The following is a 22848-nucleotide window of genomic DNA, read 5'->3' as shown; positions in this document are numbered from 1 at the left end:
GGAATTAAGGGTATGCATAGTCACAGACATCACATATCATGAATATTTAGCTGCCTAAAGTTTTCAGGAGAACTTGAAAAGTGATTGGAGACCACTTTAAACAATATTTGGCAGCTTCGATGAAAAATATCAAGAAATAACGACACGACTGAATCGTTTCCCATAATATTTGAGAAATACTTCAACATCTGTTTTCTAAATTTCTTTCAACTAAATTCATGACTAGGTTAAAAACCTAAAACTTTTTTAGTACAAACTGTAATTTTGTTGCAGGCTAATGTGTTATAAACTTATTTTATTTGTTTGTCCTATGATATAATTTGTTAAAATATTGTGATAATTTCCACACATGCTGACGCAGAAGGGAACATTTGAGTTCAGCTTCGTCCTGCATGCCCTGCCTCTTAAAGAGTCTCACCCTAAAAGGTCAATGTAATTCACTCTTATCTCCTTCACCAAGTGGCCATTTCCTGCTTATTAACCACTTCTAAGGAAGAGCTATTATAGCTGTCTTAAGGCATGCACAAGCACGTAATGACACACTCACACACACTTTTACATGCTTACCTGTGTGCACGTCTGCACTCTTTTTGCCCTGAGCTCATCTGAAAATCCCTGCAGAGAATCTCTGCTTCTCAAAGAGTCTTCAAAGGCCTGGGAAACTCTCTAAATCTGGCGTGAGTCCTAACTAAGTGGGAAAACCTTTGCCTGGCCAAACTTTCTCCTAAAACAGCCCCCCTAAGGCAGCAGCTAAAACTGCTCCTTTATAGAGAGAAGCTGATGCATCTGGAGGGACAGCATTCAGCAGATTGTTTTTAACTTTAACTATATTAGGGGCACATATGGAGGGGTAATAACAGATTGTAATGAGTTTCAACAAGAAGGATTACTTTAACCAAACCTATTACTATCAGCTTCACCCCAATAGTTTCCTGGATAACTTGATTTTCTGTAGTCACCAATATTTTATTATTTTAAGCAACACATGAGCATATAACAGCCTTTAGTCAAAAATAGGAGTAAAACTAAATATATCTTCAAATGTGCAATAAATAATAAAATAAGTTAATGTCAGATCCATTCATTAACTCATTACAAACAGATTCTTAAAGGCTTTTATCGCATTAATTAAGGTGAATATATGAAAACATGACATTAAAATTTGGAATATTACATCAGACCATTTAAAAACCCTTATTACAGAAATGAGAGCTTAAAGGAAAGTGTGGTTAATACCTGCTTAGACGTACATTTTTAATCAGACAAACGAGGCTTATTGGAACAAATATTTAAATTTATTAAATATGACTGTATGTGGAAAAAACTCTCCACTTCTAAATAAAACAGTTCACTGCAGTTTTTGAAAGAAATATCATGTCTTTAAGCAAATTCTTACCACTGTAACTTTAACAGCAGATATTCATCCTGCAGTGTTTACTTTCCTTTTATTTTTATTTTACCAAGAAGTCCAGTTGTAAATATCTTCAGCTCATTTATTGAAAGCAGCTGTTGCACCATGAAGCTAACTGAATAGCAGAAATGCTTCTATGAATCCACAGTCAATTTAAATAAAGCAAAACTGATTTATTATGCTGTTAAATAAATCTAACTGCAGGTGAATACGCTTACATTCACCTCTACAGGGGTAGCCTGAGGAGCCGTCATATGAGGGGGGAATTTAAATGTGTTGGGCTGATGCATGCCTGCAGTGTGTGTGTGTGTGTGTGTGTGTGTGTGTGTCTTCACCGCAGCCTGTAGCCCTCCATCTCGCCCTCCCTTGTCTGGGTTGTGATACTCAGATGAAAGTTTGTTTGGGTTTCGCCTGCAGCCTCCTCTGGAGCTACCGCTGTCATCCTGAGGTGACTGACTGCCTGTCTGACTGCAGACTCTAGCAGGGGATGGCTGCAGGATATTTGAGTTATCCAGCTGCCAGCCGACTGGCTGAGGCCGGCCCGACCATAATACAGGAGTCTCTGCCAATTCCTTGACAAGTGAAACAAATGTTGCTCCCCTTGTTTTACTGGACACCTCCGGGTCGGCCTGTGGATCCGCCAAGCATCGACTGAAATGAATGCAATCCCCTGTTCAGGTTCATTTTTTTCTCTTTTGAAGAAATAGTGATGGTCAAGCTGCAGGTGAAATACTCTCGCTTCTGATGAAGACCTGGTAAAAACTCCACATATCTAAGAAACTCCAAAAGAAACAGATCTTGTTCTGAGAGGAATTCATGCCACATTAGTCACAGAGAAAACATATTTTTCTCCTTTGTGCTTCTGTAATCAGGACAAAGTAACTTGGTTGCCACCATTTAAAGAAAAATTAACATATTGGACTACAAATAAAATCTGTCCTGTCAAGTCATGATTCCCTGATTAGCTTTGAACTTTTAGTGTAAAGTTAGCAGCCAAGAGATTTTATTTTCCTGTAGGTTAAAGTAGAAACAGAACCATAGGCGCAGATTTCAATGGCCAAGACTTTAGGACTTTGAAGATCCTTTCCTCTAACATTCATTGCCACCTGTATGGTTGACATGTTCCTCGCATCAAGACCTGCTTTGTGAACATAAAAGTAATTGCTGATTTTTGATAGCTTATTAATAAATTGCTGGGTTTTCAACCATCACCTTGTTCTGACTTGACCTGGACAAAAACAACGACTTAATATTTACTAGCAGGACAAAGGATTTTAGGTCCAAACCAAATATCTGGGCAGAGACTTTGGAGTCTCACCTGTTCTCTTCTGATTGGTCACCACAGTCAAGACAGTTAGCTTTAATTGAGCAAAGGATCAATCACGCAGCTCTTAGTTAATCATGAGTAACATTGGACTTTAAATTGGTTTCTCTCTAGAAGTCTAAGGATTTTTCCAGAATTGTTGCATCATTTTATACAGTTGAAGGATGACTGCTGTGCATGAATGACTTCTCTAAAATGCTTAAAATTTAAAACTAATATGCGTTATTCCACACAGTAGAAACTGTTTTGGATTTTACCGCCAACATCCATGGTTTCCCTCATCACCTTTCTTAGAGGTTCACCCAATCAGAGCCAAGGAAAATTAATGGCACTTTGTGAAAAAATGTAAATATTAGCTAAAATTAAATGGGGAAAATATCTCTATGTTTTTATATCTTCACTGAAAATTATAAAAATATAGACTTCTGTATTCCTGGATGTTATCAATCACCTTATGATACTATTTTAATGAAGTCCTGTGCTACCAGTCAACCAAAAATATCACTAGTTTTCTTTTTTTTTTCTGGATAGAAAAACATTTACACTTTTCTCTTTGAACCAAGTTTTCCATTTTATCCTTAAGAATTTAGTTGAAAAAGAAAATGCACACATCTTTGTCTGTCAGCCATTCATGCATTCATAGGTACATTGTTGTTCTGATGTCCTGGTTAATGTGAGTTTTATCAGTGTGACCTGTCGATGCAGCAGTGGGTCAGGAAGCTGCAGACTGCTCTATTGGTTTAATATTGATGCATTATTCCAAAAAGGACCCACTTCAAATTAAAACGATCCCGAATCGTTATGGTTCATTCTACGTCATTTCACCCTCTACAATTAAGCATAAAATAAGGAAGTCTCTTTATTCTGTAAAATGAATAACCTTCAGTAATGAGTCTTTTTTTAATGGAAACACGGCTTTTGGGAAATGAACCCCTCAAGTGCTCCTGACGTCTCATACATCACATAAGAAACAATTAAAAAGCTGATTTTTTTTTTTTTTTACCCGTTTCATGAGTACTTCTGCTCTGCTTCACTTCATTTCCTCCCATCTCGTGTCTCTGGGGACTAAAACTGCTCTTAAACCCATCAGGGGAATGGCGCAGCTTTCCCTTATGGTTTTGAACGTCCCATCACCACACATCTCTCATTATCGACACATCAAACAGCCTGCAATTAGCGTCGCCGGGGGCACACAAGTAGCTCATGACTCTCGGTAGGGCCGGCGCCCGGTGGGGTAACCTGAGCGGTTAATGAACTGCCGCCGTGATATTCATTAAAGAAGGATTATGTCCCATTCATTGCAAATTACAATACGAGGGATTTGTCATATAAATGAGCCCATTATTGGGATAAATGTGTGATAGGAAGAAGTGCAGGGAAAGAATGGGAACCATGATGAGAAAGTCTTTTCCATAAAAGTTCTGAGACGTTGCCTGTTGCTTTTACCACGTCACTGATTCTATACATTCTTCCGTTTTTATGTTCTTGATTCTCTTTCTCGGCCACTTGTCTTTCTTCTTCTCCCTACTTTTTTAATGAAAGTGCAGCCAGATAGTCAGGAATAGACCACTGAAAGTAACAGTTTGACCCCAATCATAGAATCTCAAATATTAGGATTAAACCTGATGTCATTAGAAGGAAGATGTTTTGGAAGAAGGTTTGCTTTCATCCTTTCAATCTGACCAAATGTTGTTTGTGCAAATGTTTATATTATTACATCTTCTTAAGTAGAATTGACTGATTAGTTGCCCAGACTTTCATCATGTTGACTCTGACTACCTTCACACAGCCGACAAAACTGTGACACAAATCCGCTTTTTGTACAACCTATATTCATGTTTTCACAGAAGTCTGATCGGCCCAATTTCTAAAAAGATCAGATTTGTGCCACACTTCACAAAATGTTTAAAGAGTAGAGGTAGGAAGTGAAAAAGAACAAAAAATATGAAACAGCTCAAGTTTGACTATCATAAGAACGGGTGAGTGTTTTGAAGGAAAATTCAAAGAAAATGAAGGTGGTTTAAGACTTTTGCACAGTCATACATTTAATGAACAATCGCTTTGGTCCTTCACAGACATTATTACCAGTAAACCGTGGGCCAGAGGATTGATAGGGATAAAGGAGATGTTTCCTCCAAAGCTGACCTCTCGCTTATTGCTTCCTGACCTTCGGAGGGATCAACAATGTTGTGCTTGCACACACACACACACACACACACACACACACACACACACACACACACACACACACACACCAGCGCTCACAATCATTTAAGCAGAACAGGCACCTCACAAAACCAAAAAGATCAGCATGGAAAACGTGCACTGCAAGCACAGATTATATTCTCTCATAATACAGAGAAAAGCATCGGCGTGCGAGCAATCTCACTGTTCAGATGCACAAACACACAAACACACACACACACACACACACACACACACACACACACACACACACACACACACACACACACACACACCATATAAACATCTACAAGTAAACAAGAATACACACACCCTCCATGCCTGCTCTGTTCAGAATGGATGATTCTGCAGCTCATGATGTGGCAAAAGTTTAATTGTTTGTTCAGCAAAACTAAAGACATTAGCAATGAGCTGATAGAAACTACCAGATTAGTTTCTGATGTTTTGGACAAAAGTAATCCAGAAAGAGATTTTACATTTAGACCTCATTATCTAATGAAACTGAGAATACTTATCAGAAATAAAATGCTACTAAATGGCAGTTTACACAATTCTTTATTGAAATGATTGAACAACAAACAACTTGAATATTTGTATTTTAAAGGTGACCTAAGAAGCTTCCTTGACAGGTTAAGTAGATCCATGGGCGATTCAAAACATGTTCATTACAGTTTCTGCACAAAATCAATCTTAGATGATGAGATTCTGCTCCTTTCAGAATCAGCAGTTTTAAGGCGTTTTGTCACTTTAAATCCAAACAAGGTGCTGCTGGCCACGCCCCCAAACTAAATGTTTACACTCGGATGTGAAAATGGCTGCAAACAAATGTGCAATTAAACAACCGTACATCTTTGAAAAGCATTAGTAGAGCCTCCTGGTAAAACCAGCTGACCAAATATGCTGGAGCTCAGCTTGGGTTGCTAGGTAACGGGCTGGGCTTTGCTGGGGTTGGTAGGTAATGGGCAGCACCTACTTATTTGTGACAATACATTCTGGAGGTTTTTGAAATGTCTCATTTTCCAAACACCAAAAAACATTAAATTATTGTTTTTTCAAGCATTTGAGTTGTTTTTAGAAGCAGTAACCAAATGGAAGTACAAAAAACATGCAAAATGTGAATTCTGCATAATGCGTGCCCTTTAATGCACACACACCTCTACTAAGATTTGGTCTTTTGTTCGTTAGCTGGCTGCAGAGAACGTCTTCCTTATCTCCGGTTTTGGGGGAACAGCAAATCAGCGCCAAAGAAACAGCTGCTTTCCAAATACAGTGGATATGTGAATGTTTGGCAAATAATTTGGATTTATGCGGATAAAAAAACTATTCCCAGGTTTTTTTATCCGAAAAACCTGGGAATAGTCAAATGTGTGGATACTGACCTGTGAGCATGCGGGGGTCCACTGTACTCGAAAACCTAGAATAACCCAGGAAACTCAGAATATTGTTGATCGGTACATATTATTGAAATTACCAAATGGTCTTTGACAATGCACATCCATTCTGGTTCAAAATACAGCCACTGTAATCTTTCATTCACCCACTCAATCTCTAAGGGAGGCCAGGAAGAAAACACAAAACAAAAGCACAGAGAGAATTTTGTTTTTAACTATCGACTATTTAATATTCACTGAATAACTTGTAGAGTGGATATGAACCTTTGTATTACTAAAGTTAGCTGAGGTTGCTCTTGAAGAGTAAGAGCTTATGTCTCAATCATGCCATGCAGTGCAAAATATATTTGTCTTGCATTGGCCTTTTTGAACTGGCTTTGCAGAGACGGCTCATTCCATCAGAAACACATGCAACGAGGCGGCATCGTGATAAGTCACAGAGGAACACGCCAACTCACTGCCCAGCGTGGACCAGCAGCCCGACACAACCGACACGTGCAACACTCAGAGGCGAAAAGACTGAATGTCCAGCACACAGCTCAAATATCTGCCTCTAGAAACACACACCAGTAAAGAGTCAATGCTTATGCACAAACACACCATCCACTGTTTGCCATTTGTGGCTCTTTCAAGCCCTTAAAGTCAGAAAAATGTGTTGATGTGCTGATAAAAAGAAGGTTTGGCTATTTGTTGGATTATTTCTGAGCAGCTAGGATTTTTAGTGGACAGAGGACAGATTATTTTTTTTGTTTTAATTGATTCCTAAATTTTAAGCTTAATGTTTCAGTAAATCCTGATGTTTTAAAAAAGCAATGCCTGTGTGAAAGCAGTGCTGTGGTGCTGAAAATGGATTTAGTTCATTCTTAGGATTACTAAAGTGACTGAAAATTTAGCAAAATAAAGGTTATAAATGAAATGTTTGGATGTCTCTTCAAGGAGATATTTTCTCTCTCACTTTCACCAAGTATAAAAAGAATTATGTGGCAAATTATGTTTTTATATATTACTAGTCTTAAGACTCGATTAGCATCTTAATTCCAATAATTGCATTGTCTGTAAATATTAGCATTTTAATTGAGAAGTATAGAGACAAAATAAGCAACATTTTCAAGTAAAAAACTTACTGTGCTGCTAAATTAGCACAATTCATTAATTAGACATATATTTACTGTTTAAATCCGTTAGTTGGGGTTTTCAACCATCAGATTGGTGCAAAGTGCTTTGAAAACATACTTTTTTTTAAAAAGTGGAGTCTGACATTAGCGTTGGTGCTGCTGTGCTGCTGTGCTGCTGCCACATGTTTAGCATTGAGACGCTAGTTTATGTAACTCCTTTCAGAGCAACTTGAACAAAACGACCAGCATCCCATCAGATCATTTTTTGAAGCATAAATTAACCCCAGTCGACAAGAGAAAAGGTTTTGTGGATGCTGCCTGTGCGTCGGATTGATGGGAGTACCAGGAACACATGAATACAACAGTTCCACCCAGGATCTTTCTATGTAACTGATTAAATGCAAAACAATTTTTAATGCGCTAAAATCTGTAATTAAATATTTGAAATGAACACACTAAAGTTCCAGTTGCAGTTATTGTAATACATGACATTTTAATGTTCAATATGTTTATTTTGTTGTATTTATATCTTATTTTAAAATTTTAATGTTACATTGTACATGATGTATTCTACAAAACTACAGACAGACAACATATAACTCTATTTGTGAAAAAATTTGTGAAATTCTTCTCAGCACAAGACTTGTGCGCCAAGGAGAGACACTAAAACTTTTATTAACGTCTTCATCACTTCAACACCTAATTAGAAAATGAACCCTGTTAATGTAAAACTTTGTAATATTGTCTGGATTCCCTGTCAAACAAAATGCTTGCAAAGAATCCATGAAGATATTTTATTTGTGACTACGAAGACGCTGCTGGGTGTTTTAACAGACCCTGAAGCATATGAGAAGCCATGCAGGTTTCTCACGCCGTCGTAAGTTTGGAAATGTGCCGAAGATTTGAGTCCAAGAGATGAATCAAACTGCAGAACCAAACAGAACAGGCAGTTCATTTCCACGGCTGGCTCAAAGCTTCTGAAGAAGCAAAGTTCTTTTTAGATGAAGCGCACTAATTATCACTTCCAGCATTTTTAGACTCAAAGTTTTTCTGACTTTTCAAGACAATTCACACAAGATGAGATGAATGTTGTGAGTCTAGTTTGCAGGGTTCAACTTTGATTTCCTTCATGGTTTCTAAACCTGAAGCACCATGAGGCTGTAAATGTTCATCAGTAAACAGCTAACACATGGGACATGCAAGCACTGAGGGAACAGCAACATCTAACTAGTACAACTTGGTTCAGGTGTATAAATGTTCTAAATGTGAATGTCTGACTTGTCATAACGACCAGTTAAAGTGTTTTTACCTAAAAAGTTTAATTCTCTTACTGATACTATCATTTGGTAATTTCAGGCTTGGTGTCTTATCTAAGTACGCCTGATCATGTGTTTAGGAAATCCGGAACATATTTACTGAAAAACGCCTCGACTTTGAAGAGCAGCAGTGTTGCAATGTTCACCTGTCAGCAGTGAATCATATCGTCTTTCCATTATTGTGCTAATTGCTGTAAAGAAAGCAAAAATAATCGCTGCTTTCATGACTCTACAATGGGATTATTAGTTTGGAAACGTGAAACAGTAACTCTGCAGGCAGCCAAGCTGTCTGGCAGACAAACAGAGTAAACGGTAGCAACCAGGATAAGCAAAATGTGCAGGCCTCCTACTGCACATCACTGCATGAGTGATTATCTAGCAACAACTTATGTAATCATGGTTGTGGAAATGATGTTAGTCTTTATAATGGGATTTAAATCATTAGCGACTAAAACTGTCCAACATATTTATAAAACTTTAAGTAAGACGGGGAATTATCGCCTTTGAGGACGAAATGTGGTTAGAAAATAAAACTAAATAATCATGGAAATGTTTGGTGAATTCAAATCGAAGACGACCAAAAGCAGAACTCCAGGCTGGGTTTATTTCTGAAAGTAAGAGCATTTCCACATGCAATGTGAAAGGAACTTGAGGGATTTGGACTCTCCTTCAGAGTGGCGCAAAAATGAATATCTGCAAATCTCAATAAACTGAAGGAGTGTTAAGAAGGCCCAAATTCCTGCACAACACAGTGATGAGGTCACAAAAGGAATGTAAAGTCACAGCTTCTGAAATGTAACTTTATTTTTAACGTGTATTAATCTCTGTGATGTGAAAATCTGGTGAGGACTAGATGACAGTTTCACTTAAGCGTTCAAGTGCCAAGGCTTCGAAGTAAATTCAGGAGTGGTATCTCATTTAAACACTGAAACTTTGTTGTCATAACAAGATTTAAAACCTGTTAAAATGAGATTTATATCTCATTAACACCAAAATCTATTCTCCTTTAAATAAGAAAGGTTGGAACAGTAACACAGCAATTCTTCCTGGGATTTTTAAATGTCATCTAGAAGAAACAGAGTGAGAAGGAGGATCGTAGTGAGTCTCTTTATGCCCTTTAACGAGTCGTAATCAGTCAGAGGGACATGATATTATATCTCCTTATAACAAGAAATTCATTTTTACAAAGAGATTGTAAAGAGATTTTCTTGTTTTAGCGAGGAATTCTTGTTAATAATATTTATTTCTCGTTTGGACATAAATTAGTTTATGTCCAAACTGACAGTTAAACGCTGCCAACTGTTTACATCCTGGTGTGTCAAACTGCTGATTTTAAAGATGGCCTACTCAAGTCGACGGATCCTTTATTCAATGCATTGCAGTATCCATATCTTTCATCCTTAAGTATTCATTCTGTGCTCAATTCACTTCATTTCACCTCTCATCAAGTTTTATCTCTCTGTGTATAAATATAACTTACCGTAATTAACAAGCTTGACGTCTTTGTTTAGATTTTTTTCCCTGTTTGTTTTGCTCATAGGAAGTTGGCCAAAAAGCAGAAGGAAACTGCGAGCAGCTCCACCCAGCAGAGGGAGATGGGTCCGGTCACCACGGCCGACAAGAGCACCACTAAAGTCAGCACCTTGCACAAAGACGACCCGTTCTCCACTTCCAGCCCAGACCTCAACGGCTTCAGTGAGTAAAACTCATCTGTTCTACATCATCTAGATTCACACTGTTACTGGCAGCATCCGTAAATTATTCCAGAAACCTGAAGACGAGCAGGAATGCACCGAAACACTTAAGTACCGATACGGAGAAACAGCACTGACAAAAATGTAACATGTTCCTGTTTTTAAACACAGACATAAATGTATTGAATTAGTAATTCATTTGGCCAGTACAGTACATGTAAAAACAACCCAACTTTAATTTGCTCAGTCAGTGAAATTATGACGGCCAATGTAAAATGAAGAATAAAGAAACTGACAAAAACAATAAGTTCACTACGGTGGTGAACGTAAAATAAACAGATCTTCTTTCAAATGGTCCTGAAAGTCCAAATAATTACTTGCAAAATTAATTGAATTAAGTAATTCTAAATATAATGTGAAATAAATGTTTAAGCATTTCATTATTTAGAGCTCAAAACATAGAATTAGAATGAATAGATGTGCCTTTATTCATCTGAAACTGTCACTGGTACCCAATCTAGATTTCAGTATTAGAACCAATAGAGATATTAATATCAAATCAGTACTAATGCATGAAAAAAGCAAGAGCTTCTTGTATTAATGTCTCTCTATTGCCTGGTTCTCTGTCAAACACACACATTAATGGTTTATTAACCAAACTAACATACGTTTTGATTAAAAATAAAACTTCAAGGTGAGCAGATAACGTAGTACGTCACAAGCTTCCATCTTACTTTGAGCTTCTTTTAGACATAACTGCCTCTTCCACTCACAGATTGCATCTTGCAAAATAATAGACTGCATTTTTCTATATTTCTTCTTAAAATGACTCATATTTGTGTGTCCGGTATAATTAGACAGTTGCTCTCAGGCGGGCATTTTTCTCTTGTAAATGTCACGCTGGCCTTTGGGGAACTTGGCTTTTGAGAGCTACAGGTCCAATTTAATGCTGGTCATAACTGCCTGCACTCTTCTTCTTAACTCTCCCTACTGATGTACAAAAATTGTTCCTGCACTGAAAACTGCAGACTGAGTGATGTTACATTTGTTGCATTTTGAACATTCAGGTTCAATTCATTCTTCTACATTTATACACTACAGTACGTAGTTTTGTATAAACTTTTTTGCACAACTTTAAATAAACTTTTTGATTCATTTTTTTAATGCTGGGTAAACCTCTCAGTTAAATGTAAAAATCAGAAGGATGGTTTTAAGACAGACTTTTTGTTGGTCCTTCGGATGCTGTCTGTTCATTTATATTCACTATTAATCCCCTTATTTCTTCTCAGAACAGTTCAGTTTACTCAGTGTTCATTCACACCAGCCCTGTTTAGTCCACTTTAATCAAACTCTAGCTTGTTTGCAAAGAAAGTCCATTTCATTTCAGGAAGTGTGAATGTGCAGCTGCACTCTGGTCTTCGTAAAATCGTAGGTCTCAGTTTGGTTGAATTGAACTCTGGTTCTGTTTGAAAAGCAAAAGCAGGAAAGCAGACTGTAGTGGACTACAACACAGTGCATTCTGGGTAGTTACAACCAAAACAAACACGAGAGTCTAGCTCTATCAGAAGAAATGGCTCGTGGTTTTTTACCAAAGATCTAAAATCCTCCAACCTCTAAAATCTGACGCTGCTCCATTTTTGTTTAAATTTTGTGAAGAAGGAAGTTCTCATCAGTGTCGTCTTCAGAGGGTTTTGTGATTTTTTATTTTTGGTGTTCTTGGCACAGCGCCCTCAAAGTCGAGGACGGGGACGATTGTTTGATACAATGCAGTGTGAAAGAAACTGCAGCAGCTGAAATCGTTACAACGTTGGTCCTCAATCAAACCGAGCCGACCGCCTGTGAAAACTCCCCTACATTAAATTACACACAGGTGGACAGAGTTGAATTATTATGTGACGTTTGAAGGCATTTGGTTGTGCTAAATACAAATGCATAGCATACTCACATTTCTGCACATTTCTGTTTGTGAAAAGTTAGGAAATTTTGTACCATAATGAACCACTTGTTGGTCTATCACAAAAAAAATAATAAAATACGGGAACTGTGGGAACTGAAGGAAGTTAAAAGTTACCCATAACAATGTCACAAATTAGTGTCGTCCTATCTGTAATTCAGCCTTGGTAGTATTTTTTCTGAAATGGACAAACATTTACTTGCATGCAGCACACTCTGCCAGGCTCAGTCCTAATGAGACTGAAAGCGCTGACACAGAGAAGGGGACCCAGTAATATTTCTGCAAGGAGTCTCACAGGGCAAATAACCTTTTTGTGTTATTGCATTCTCACCCAGTCACCAGCTATCTTCACAGGACATTGCTGTCAAAGCAGATTCCTCTTGGTATGCAGGTACGCTCCTGACTGTATTAAAGCTGAGCTGCTTTTTGGGGAACATTAGCATACAGCGGTGGTTTGCATAAGGCGAGGGGATTTTATCACCAAGCAGGAGAAAATATGTTTGTTTGGATGTATTAGAAGTGTGGGACAGAGATAAAGAATGAGAGAAGTGATGGAGGGAAGGAGGGATAATAAAGAGAGGATATACAACTTAAATAACCCACAGCGGGGAAGTGATGTCATCACTAGGGTGCAGCCAGCCTGGCCTCCGTCTTCCTACACAATCCTGCTTGATTCTCATCTCCCTTCAGTCTTCTGTCTGGGGTTTCTCCCATTGAGCTTGACTTTTGTTGTTGAATTTAAGTGAATGGAAGAAGAGACTTGCAGCTTTGAGAATTGTGCAAACTATTATAAAATGCTAAATAAAAACTGAACAATAGTTTTAACCAGCCATGTTCTCTCTTACATCTTATATGTTAAACTTGCATCCCAAACTTTTACGACTGACCAGTTCTGCTCCCCACAGAGCGATTCACCGTCTGTTTTAACAGGTTTGTTAGTAGAAGACATTTCTGGCTAGTCAGTCAAATGATATAGCTAATTAAGAAAGCTGCTTAAAATTCCTTAATATGCCAAGGAGATTTTCTTTTTTTGTTCATATTTTATCTAATTCTTTAAAGTGACGATTCCCTTTCTTGTCAAATAAGAGCTTGTAACTTAATATTCTATATGCTCTAATTGCGTAATAAGCTGAACACTTTTGCTAGTAATTAGATTTTTTTGAGGGAAACATTTCTTAAACTGATGTTACATTTTTTGTGCAAAAAGTCCATCTCAAAGAAAAAACTGTTTAAATGAATTAATTTATGGTTTTGATCTTGGGTTGCTTAGAACCTGGTCAAACCACACATGCAACAGTTTGTAGGACTTTAATTTTAAGACAAAAAAAAACATGTTACTGCTGTTACAAGGACTGATAGGAAATTCAGCTGCCAATAAGCACAAAGTGATGTACACCAGAGAAAAGAAAATAAGAGGCATTGAGGTAGAAAAGATTCACAGAATCTGCTTCTAAGAAAGGCAGAACCATCAGTTTCCAAAAACTAAAAAAGCACCGGTACATTTCTGTGTGCTTGGCAAACACAGCTGAACGGTGAGTTATTTCTGAGATCCAGAGGTTTGCAATCAGGACTGAGTGTTCTTCATAATGTCAACCCCCAAAACTTCAACAATTATTCTATTTTATCCAAGAATTTCATTATTTTCACATTGATACATTTCAGTACAATACAAATTGCATCTGAGAAAATTTCAATTAAACTAAATATCCACCTTTATAAATATATGAGACATGTGGAAATTAATAAAAAGATGATTAAAAAGAAGATGAAAACTGATTCTAAAACAAATGTTTCACCATGTCAATAATGGCGGCTTATATTTTCAGACTTCTGTAATAATGAAACATGATGGGAAATTGAGAGATTTAAACCTTTAAAGCCTCAGATGGAAATTTCATTGTAACTTATTTTCTTGCTTAGCTGAAGACCAGCAGTAGATCAGCAGCTTTAGATCTAAACAACTGATTCATTATATGTAAATCAGATCCATGAGCAGGAAGACAAATTCAAAACTTTCTGTTCAAGTTGCTGTTGAACAGCAAAATGCTTCATTTACAGTAAACACTGATTAACTGAAACATTCTGTTTCGTTATTTTCATCAAATAAACTCATTTTGGATCTACGGCTGTAACACGGACAGAATTTATTTAAAAATAAGTAAAACACTAGAATGAGGAGACACTAAAGGAAGACATGAGGAGACAGAGGATCTGGAATCAACGTGGCTCCGTTTCTGCACAGTGTCTCTATAAAAACAGGTTTTTAGAAAGAATTATAATGAAATCCACTCCACTTAATTAGATTTACATGGAAAGTCTATCTCAATGAAAATCTGTATTTTATTTGTAAAAAATGGTTGAACTGCTCTGACTGATTATTAAAAGGTACTTCAGTCAAATATTTTGATTTGAATAGCATAAAATCATTAGTAAGACAAGTATTAAAAAAACAAACTGTGGCTACGATTCAGAACCTTTGATCTAATTAACTAATTTAAATGTATAAAATGACTATAAAAATATAGACAGAAATGCACATATTCTGATACCTGTAATTATTGACCCCATACACTAAAACCAACTATATCTCACATTGATGCTGGTGGGAGCAGAAACAACACAACGCATTAAAAATAAGGCTAATTTTGGACTAATTTCATTTATGTTTTAAATTTTTAGGTCTACATTTTGATCTAGAAAACTCCATAAACTGCTTTTAGTCTTAAATTGGTAGTAATTTAAAAGAAATACCATTCTGCACTCGGTACAAAGTTCTTTCATAATTCATAAAAACTCAAATGCAGACCTACTGTAAAGTCCTCATAGGTTCCACAGATCTGTGGTTTGTCAGTTTAATAACAGCCTCTTCAGACTTTTGACCAGTCACACACTAGTTGTCAGAAACCACACAAGAAAGAAATATATATATCTGAAATAGCAGGTATGAACGATAAATGCGTAAGCTAGCTGTCAGAGCTTATTACATTTATTAATATGTTCCAGTTAGTCTCCCAACAGTTCTCATTTTAACTTATTGAACAGTATTTGTTTATAGAGCCCTACAGTAGTCTCTGGGTGTGTGGAAGAGGTGGTGGATGTGCAGGAATGAGGTAGCATTGGCCAGAGCTAAAGGAAGGAAGTTCCCATAATGAACCACAGTTATAAAATGTGATGTGTCCACCAAAGGTCCCCACTTTGCTCTGTAAACTGGTGACTAGCTTGACAGCCAATCCTTGGGATGAACTGGTGCAAGAGTTCGTTTAGAGCTACTTATTGTCTTTCCACCAAAGCAACGCTAGCTCCTGTACTGAACAAAATGGAAGATTGCTAAAGTGAGTCACTCACCGTTTGCTGCTTCTCCAAATATTTGTTAAAGAATGGGTTTCTCTCAGTAACTTAGTGAAGTCCAGGAGTTTAAGTCAAAATTTCCTTCACTTATAACGTGGGACGAGTGTCTTGTTATAAGTGAAATAATCTGCCAGTAGAACTAATGCTTTTTAAATCAATATTAAGCAAATATTGACTTGCAACAAGCTCCTGTATCTTGTTAGTTTTGTCTTAATTTCAGTGTAATAATATATTTGCAGTGGAGACTACACCCAAAGAGTTTATGGTTTTGTAGTGAAAAAGCTTATTTTCTTTTGTATTTTAGTGACAATCACTTTGTTTAGTACAGGCATAAATTTTCCATTTTCCTCAGCCTACTATTTTACAAGTTACTATTTTGTATGCAAGTAAATAGAGAACATAGTAAATAATGCATACTATTTTGAACGCATTTAAGGCATTAAATACCTTGTACTAACTGCAAGGTATTTGATGCTTCTGAAGCAGCTTAGCTAATAAAAGTGAAGCTGTATGCAGACTGACTTGCACAGTGACTAAACAGCTTTGGGAGGTTTTGCTACTGATAAGTTATCTGGTGCTTCAGCTGCATCAATGATCCCTAATGAGGGATCTAATGTCTTTAGGGATAACTGCGATGCTTGGTGTTAACAAGCTTCTGGAGAAGTCCACCGTTTTAATGATGGTGTTGCCTCAACCACTCTGTCATTATTACCGCAGCTCTTTGGGAGATTTGTCACTTGACCTTTAACACACTGCGTGTCTCTTTGGGTAACAGAATGAGTCGTGGCGTTGACCTTCTTGGATATTTTTCTGGTAGCTTTTACTGAACAATGTGTGACACTTAATGATGATTTTTGTACTTCCGGTTTGGTTTCATTTTCTTTTTTAGAACTAATCAAAGACTGGTCCACATCCCAAGATGTTGCTTTTTGTAGATGTGTAAATTATTTCAAGTGTTTTCCAAGCTCAGGTTCTAACTCCTTGCATCCAAAACCCATTTTTAAAATATATTTTTAACATCTCTGTTTTTACAATGTTATTCTCATTCCTTCTTTGACTAGTTAAAATTATGGACCCTCACTGAGAAACACATCAGATTTAAGTGTATGTCCTGTAATCACTGTTGTGCTTCCAAATTCAATACTGGTTGCATCAGAGGTGCCATTAATGTTATCGAACTGCTCCACATGCTACTGAAAATTGATCTGCCTTTGTTGATGTTTTTATTGTTAATTGTCTCTGAAACTCGACTGTTGATTTTTAGATAAGGTCACTCTGCTGTAAAACTCTTTTCTGGCATTTTCCCAACCGATTCTCTTTTTTTCCGTTTCTACCTCATCTTAAATTTTCCACCTTCATGTATGTCTTTCATTTGGGCCCTGCTGCACTTCCCCACTTTTTAAAATAATTTAATTGTCCTTACTGTCATATTTACACTTGCCTCTCCTCTCCACAGCCTCCCCCTCCCCCTGCTCCTTTTCTGTGCAGGGAAGCAAAACGCTGCAGAGCAAATCCCTGCTGAATTCCTACTACTCAGGTACACTCAGACACGTTTTTTGCACATTGACATTTTTTCTAATCTTTGTAGATGCTTAGGCACCAATTTCTGTGTTTATTTGTTGTGTTTTCTAATGCATGTTGGAGGAGGGAGGAGTCTTAAAGATGCTGCTGCTTAATTTTACTTGCCTTTAACTAATCCCACTCATTATGAACTGGACTAATTGTAGCTTCCTTTTTAAATTAACTGTTTACAAAGTTGAAATGATTTCATTAAATACAAAAATTTAAAAACTATCTTGAAATGATTGTGTATCTTCACAAAATCTGTACCATTTATGTCCAAGTAGACGTAGAAATACACCCTGCTACCAAACAGTCATATTTCATGTGAAGTATTCACCTTAACTTCTACAAACACTCTTGGGGACCTCTTCTCCAAAGAGTTTTCTTTTCTCCCACTCATCTGAATATAAAACCTTTCTCCAAAAGGCGTTTGGCTTGTACATGTGGGCAGCTGCACATTTCAGCTCAACTTGAATGAGAATGAACGCTGTTGCATAAATCCTTCTAATGCTGGCAAAGAGAAACTACCAGCTGTAGTTGATCATGAATATTAATTTTGTTCTTTTCAAGCTGAAACACACCAAATAACCTTTTTGCACTTCTTACAAAGAAATTCAGGTATTATTATTACAGGTACATTTCAAAAAATGTAAATATAGGGAAAAGTTGAATACTTTCTGTCACTCTTCAGAAGCCTAACATTTCTGGCTTTTGAAATCTGATCTTATGTAATATTCTAATTGTGTGAGTCACTGAACTTTGGGTTTTCATATATCTGCAATCCATATTCCTTAAAACTGTCACTTTGTAATGGATCTGCATATGATTTTCACTAAATGAATGACAAAAATGTTCAACTTTTAAAAAATATTCAAAACGTTTTTATGAGTTTTCTATACATATTTTAGCCTGTATGTGTAATTTACAGAAATCCATGCAATATCTTGGCATTTACATTATATGACAGCAAGTTATTTAAAGCCCAAAAATAATGTCATTGGTTTGTAAATGTTTTAGTAAAAAAGTGTTTCTACTTTTTACCAATTTTAACAAAAAAATGACAATGAACTCTGGATTTATCCAGATCAAACCGTCTCAAAATGTTTTTAAAGCGATTTAAAGATTTGACTGTCGTTGAAATGTTCAAATTGAGTATTTTATCAGCAGATAGATGTGAATAGAGTTTAACATCAGGTATCCATGTTTCCCCTCTGTTTTTTTCCCCAGTATCCAAAGAGCCTGTTCCAGCTACAACTTCAATAGGTAAGAGAAATAGTTTGTTTTTGAACCATAATTAAAAACCAATCAAAATCAGTGGTAAATTTTTAGCTCTTCATCATCTGTGTTCATTCTGATGTCGCTCAAACAACAGTAAGTGCTTCTGTATTTCCTGGTATTTACGGTGATAATCGACCAAACTGGCATGTGAATAACTGACGTCCGAGAGTACTTGAAACTAAAACTGATCATAACTGCCTATTTTAATAGTTCAAACACGAAATAGACATTAATATCCATTAATACCTGCAGTGGAAACAGAACTACCACAGAACCCAACACCCATGATGATCCTTAATTTCAGTCTTACAGCCAATCAGCACCAGGGATAATAAACGCTCCTTCATTAGCTTCTTTGGAAATGCCAGCCAGCAGGATTACATCTTCCCAAGTTGCATCATCTTTGACATTTTTTAGATGTGCTCAACAAAAACATCCACATACAGGTGATTTTTTTGTAAATAATCCACAGGAAAGTCTGCGAATACCGAGACGTGTGAAGGCGGGGTCCCGCAGTATGTGGCCCCTTTACAATATCATTACTATTCTCTGGTATCTTCTTTCTTTCTGTTCACCTTATCTTGCCTTTCCCTTCTGTTGAACAGATTGATCAATCTCTTGCCAATAGGCTTGGCTCTGGCCTTCGGAAGTGTGTGACATGCTCTGTGTGTGTTTAGCCAGACTTTTACACAAGAATGCCACTTCACCCAGTTTCACACACAAAAACCAGCAGGAGATATAAAACCTAACCAGTGACTGTCGATTATTTCTACTCTGCCCTTTTCCCATAATGTCTTTTTTCTAAAACTTGATGAAATTCTCTGAAAGTTTGTTTTTTTTTCTCCTCTTTTTGTTTTCCCGTCATGCTGGTCGGGGCAGGTAGCAGGAAGAAAAGTGAAGTGCTTCTTTAGCCTCTAAAAATACTGTTGGTGATGAGCTGAATATACCGCTCCAGATAGCGGTGACATAAACCAACTTTATGTGTTGTCAATCTGATTAAAACCTACTAGACTAAATGAGCAAAAGGAGGAAAATGGCTCATTAACAACTCTATTTGAGAATCTCATATTTTCAGCTGATTTACTGCTTTATTCCCCACCTATCTGCAGGTTTCTCTGTCATTTGCTGATGCACGTCAGGGTGTGATGAAGCAGAATGCAAAAAGATGCTTGGGTGATTTATGCACTGGCAGAAATTTGGTGCCATACATCTCCATGCAGTGACATTAGGTTTTAATTGAGCCATCTGTTCTCTTTACAATTAGTCTGAAAATCAGGAGACATAAAACAGAGGTTTGATCATCATGGCAACAGAAAAATCAGCTGCTTGCAACAAAAGTGCAAAACAATGGAAGCTGAAGTCAGACTGGAACAAACGCATGCTTTAGCAGGAAAAATACAAAACTACTTCTACTGATGCTTTTTGTCAATAAAATCCTTGACGTCTGATCTGTCAGTGTTTGTTTAGTTCAATAATTATAATCATTATTAGCAAAAATAGAAAACTTATTATCAGAGACAAATGTACCAATATGTCAGCATATCCTGCTACCTTATTGGTAGCTCTCTGATTCTGGTTGGTGACCCGTTCTTGTGCTTTTAGTTAGTTAGTCTTTAAACCGCCAGCGATTTGTAGCCTGGAAAACATAGTAGCACCAGGAAACAACAGGTGAAAATCTGAAAATCAAACTGAAAAATGCGCCGTTTAGAAAAATAAAAAACAATGTTCCTTTCAGGTTGAGTTGTAATGAAGATAAAAGTGAACAAGGTCTGAATTTAAGGTGGCAAGATTGTAATTACAGCAGCAAATAAAACTTCCATTTATTAACATTCTGGTGTTTTTGTGAGTTCATTAATTGTGCCACTTTAATTACTTTCATACTGACGTTCATTATAAAAAGGAAGCACACTAAGTTGATATCGTCTCTGAAAATTACCATAAATTACAGAAATAAACAAAACAGCCTGATTTTTGCCCTTAGGAAAGAAAGGAAATGCTATCCCCATATGCTAATAAAGGATTTAAACATGTAGAAATTAATAATCACAGTTGGTCACCAAAAATCCTTTTTTATCTACACAGAAAGCTTTATTGATCCTTACACATTGTCAATTTAACACTTTTAACACTTTTTTTGTCGAGTCCATTAGGTCCGTCATTTTCTAGCTGGCCTCTAAAACAAGCAGAATTTCCACATCCAATAATTGGATGAAAATGGTTTCATTTTGAAAGTAGCAGTCCTACCTTTGCGCTCGCTCTGACACCTTTTTAGCTTAGTGAAAATGGATAATAGCACCAGCAAGCTGAATGGTGCCGGGGAGCGTCGTATGTCAGTGGCTTAACGGGAGAGAAAGTTATTAGGATGATGCTGATGGAGACTAATGGATTGAAGGATCAAAGAGAGGGACAAGTAGCTTAAGTAAATCCTCTGTGGCAGGTAGAGAGCCTGGTTAGCTGCTTTTGTTTGTGTGTTTTCTTTTCAGACCAGTTCAATCTTTTGCTTCATTACTTTCTTAGCTTTAAAATAGTTCCTGCCAGTCTTATTTCAGTATGTCAAGAGCCAAATTGTTTCCTGGCTAATAAGGTAACCATAGTTTGTCAGAAATATTACAAAATACAATATTTCACTATAAGGATGGAAACTGTGTTATTCTGAAAATCGTATCACCATATAAGTGTTTCATATCGGTCAATACTGACAATTATTGATTAATTTTTTGTTTTAAATATCTGAAGTACTACCAATTAGACATATTTGTTCATGTTTTATGCATTGTTTTCACTCAACGTCATTTTGTTTTATTTTTAAATAGGTATGAGCCACAGCAGCAAAACCTTAAACTGCTGCTGCTCAAGGTATTAAGGTTGTTGCTAGGTAACCAAAGAGTGAGTGAGTTGCTAGGTAACCAAAGAGTGAGTGAGTTGCTAGGTAACCAAAGAGTGAGTGAGTTGCTAGGTAACCAAAGAGTCAGAGAGTTAGTCGATTCCACCACCCTTGCTTAGTTGGCAGTGGGAGGTTGAGAGACTAAACTCTTTTTTCTGCCTACATTCCCCAGAATGCCGTGCGGTTCTGGATTGGAGTTCGGTAAAATGATTGAATATTCACCCAGACGTTTAACCTATTGATATTGATCGTGTGTGTTGCAGTATCTGTTGTTATTGATTCATTGTTCAGCCCTACACACTCAGGTGTGCTGTGTTTATTCTGTGAGTCGGACTCTTTGTTGTTTTTTTCCCACAAATAACATGAACTAATAGGTTGTTGGGGACATAGAAAGGTCTTTATCCATTTTGAAAGGAGTGCAAAATGATGTTTTTTTTTTGGTAATTCTTCAAAGTGAAAAGTCAGTGTTGCCCAGCAGCCGTCTGTGAGGCAACAGTTTGTTTCTGGATAATTTTTGAGTGTGCTGCACCCGAAGCACTTTTGTACCAAACCTCTCTGCAGTAGATGGTGCCGGGATGCCACCTGTGCTTAATTTCTACACCCAGCACTTCTTGTTTTGGAAGTAGTTTTTCCACAGCATCACAGAAAAGCAATTATTTTCCCAGTCCAGTTCAGCATAACATTAGGCTGCATGTAAGGTGATTATGGCTAATGGTAGTCATTTTGTTTGGCCGTAATGTGGCACTGCTGGGTAATTGAAGGTGAGTGCAGCAGAGAGAGAGTAATTTTTAACCTTTATGTTCTGAGGCAGGATTGAACCTCTGCGGTTTTTTTCCCAGCTCATCTCGGCTGCTGGCTGACGTTCCAGAGCTCTTTTCTGTGCTCTTCGATCTGTTAGCTGGCTGGTTCACTGTGTCACAATCAGCAGATATGCTGCGGTGCAAACATGTCAAAATGGCCAATCATAAAAATCAATCTAGAAACAAATAATATTGATTATGTAAAATTGGCTAAAACCTCTAACAAGACACTTTCCTAGCAAGATGAGCTATTCCATATAAGAGCAGTTGTTGTGGTTTAACAAGCATTTAAACCAGATTTCTGGGCTCATGAAGGTAAAAAACATTTATTGGTAATATCCTTGGTCTCTATATGATTTTAGGTTTTGACCATACTTGCATGTTTGTATGAAAAGCCAAACCTGGGTTTATGCTCACTTCATTTATAATACACTGCAGAATTATGACATACTCCACCCCATTAATCCAACATATCTACTGTATTCTGCATGATAATTTGTGCAAAAAAACAAGCAACTTTCTAGCTTAGACCCTGAAATTCCTTTAGTAAAACCCCTAAATCTCC

The 22848-nt window shown here is 37.0% G+C and overlaps 1 protein-coding gene across 1 annotated transcript in view; it reads left to right on the top strand.

Moving 5' to 3' along the window:
• Positions 1 to 22848, top strand: part of LOC106957106 (receptor-type tyrosine-protein phosphatase T-like) — an 80451-nt gene that overhangs the window by 4528 nt on the left and 53075 nt on the right. Inside the window, exons 3-5 of the mRNA XM_015048330.1 lie at positions 10303 to 10457; positions 17215 to 17295; positions 18549 to 18584. Coding sequence (XP_014903816.1) covers positions 10303 to 10457; positions 17215 to 17295; positions 18549 to 18584 — 272 coding nt within the window. The remainder of the gene's footprint in view (positions 1 to 10302; positions 10458 to 17214; positions 17296 to 18548; positions 18585 to 22848) is intronic.

Source organism: Poecilia latipinna, unplaced genomic scaffold (assembly GCF_001443285.1).
Source record: "Poecilia latipinna isolate Pla-1442-1.1 unplaced genomic scaffold, P_latipinna-1.0 Scaffold875, whole genome shotgun sequence".
NCBI lineage: Eukaryota > Metazoa > Chordata > Actinopteri > Cyprinodontiformes > Poeciliidae > Poecilia > Poecilia latipinna.
Note: the sequence above shows the minus strand (reverse complement) of the source record. Positions and strands in the feature narration are given on the sequence as shown.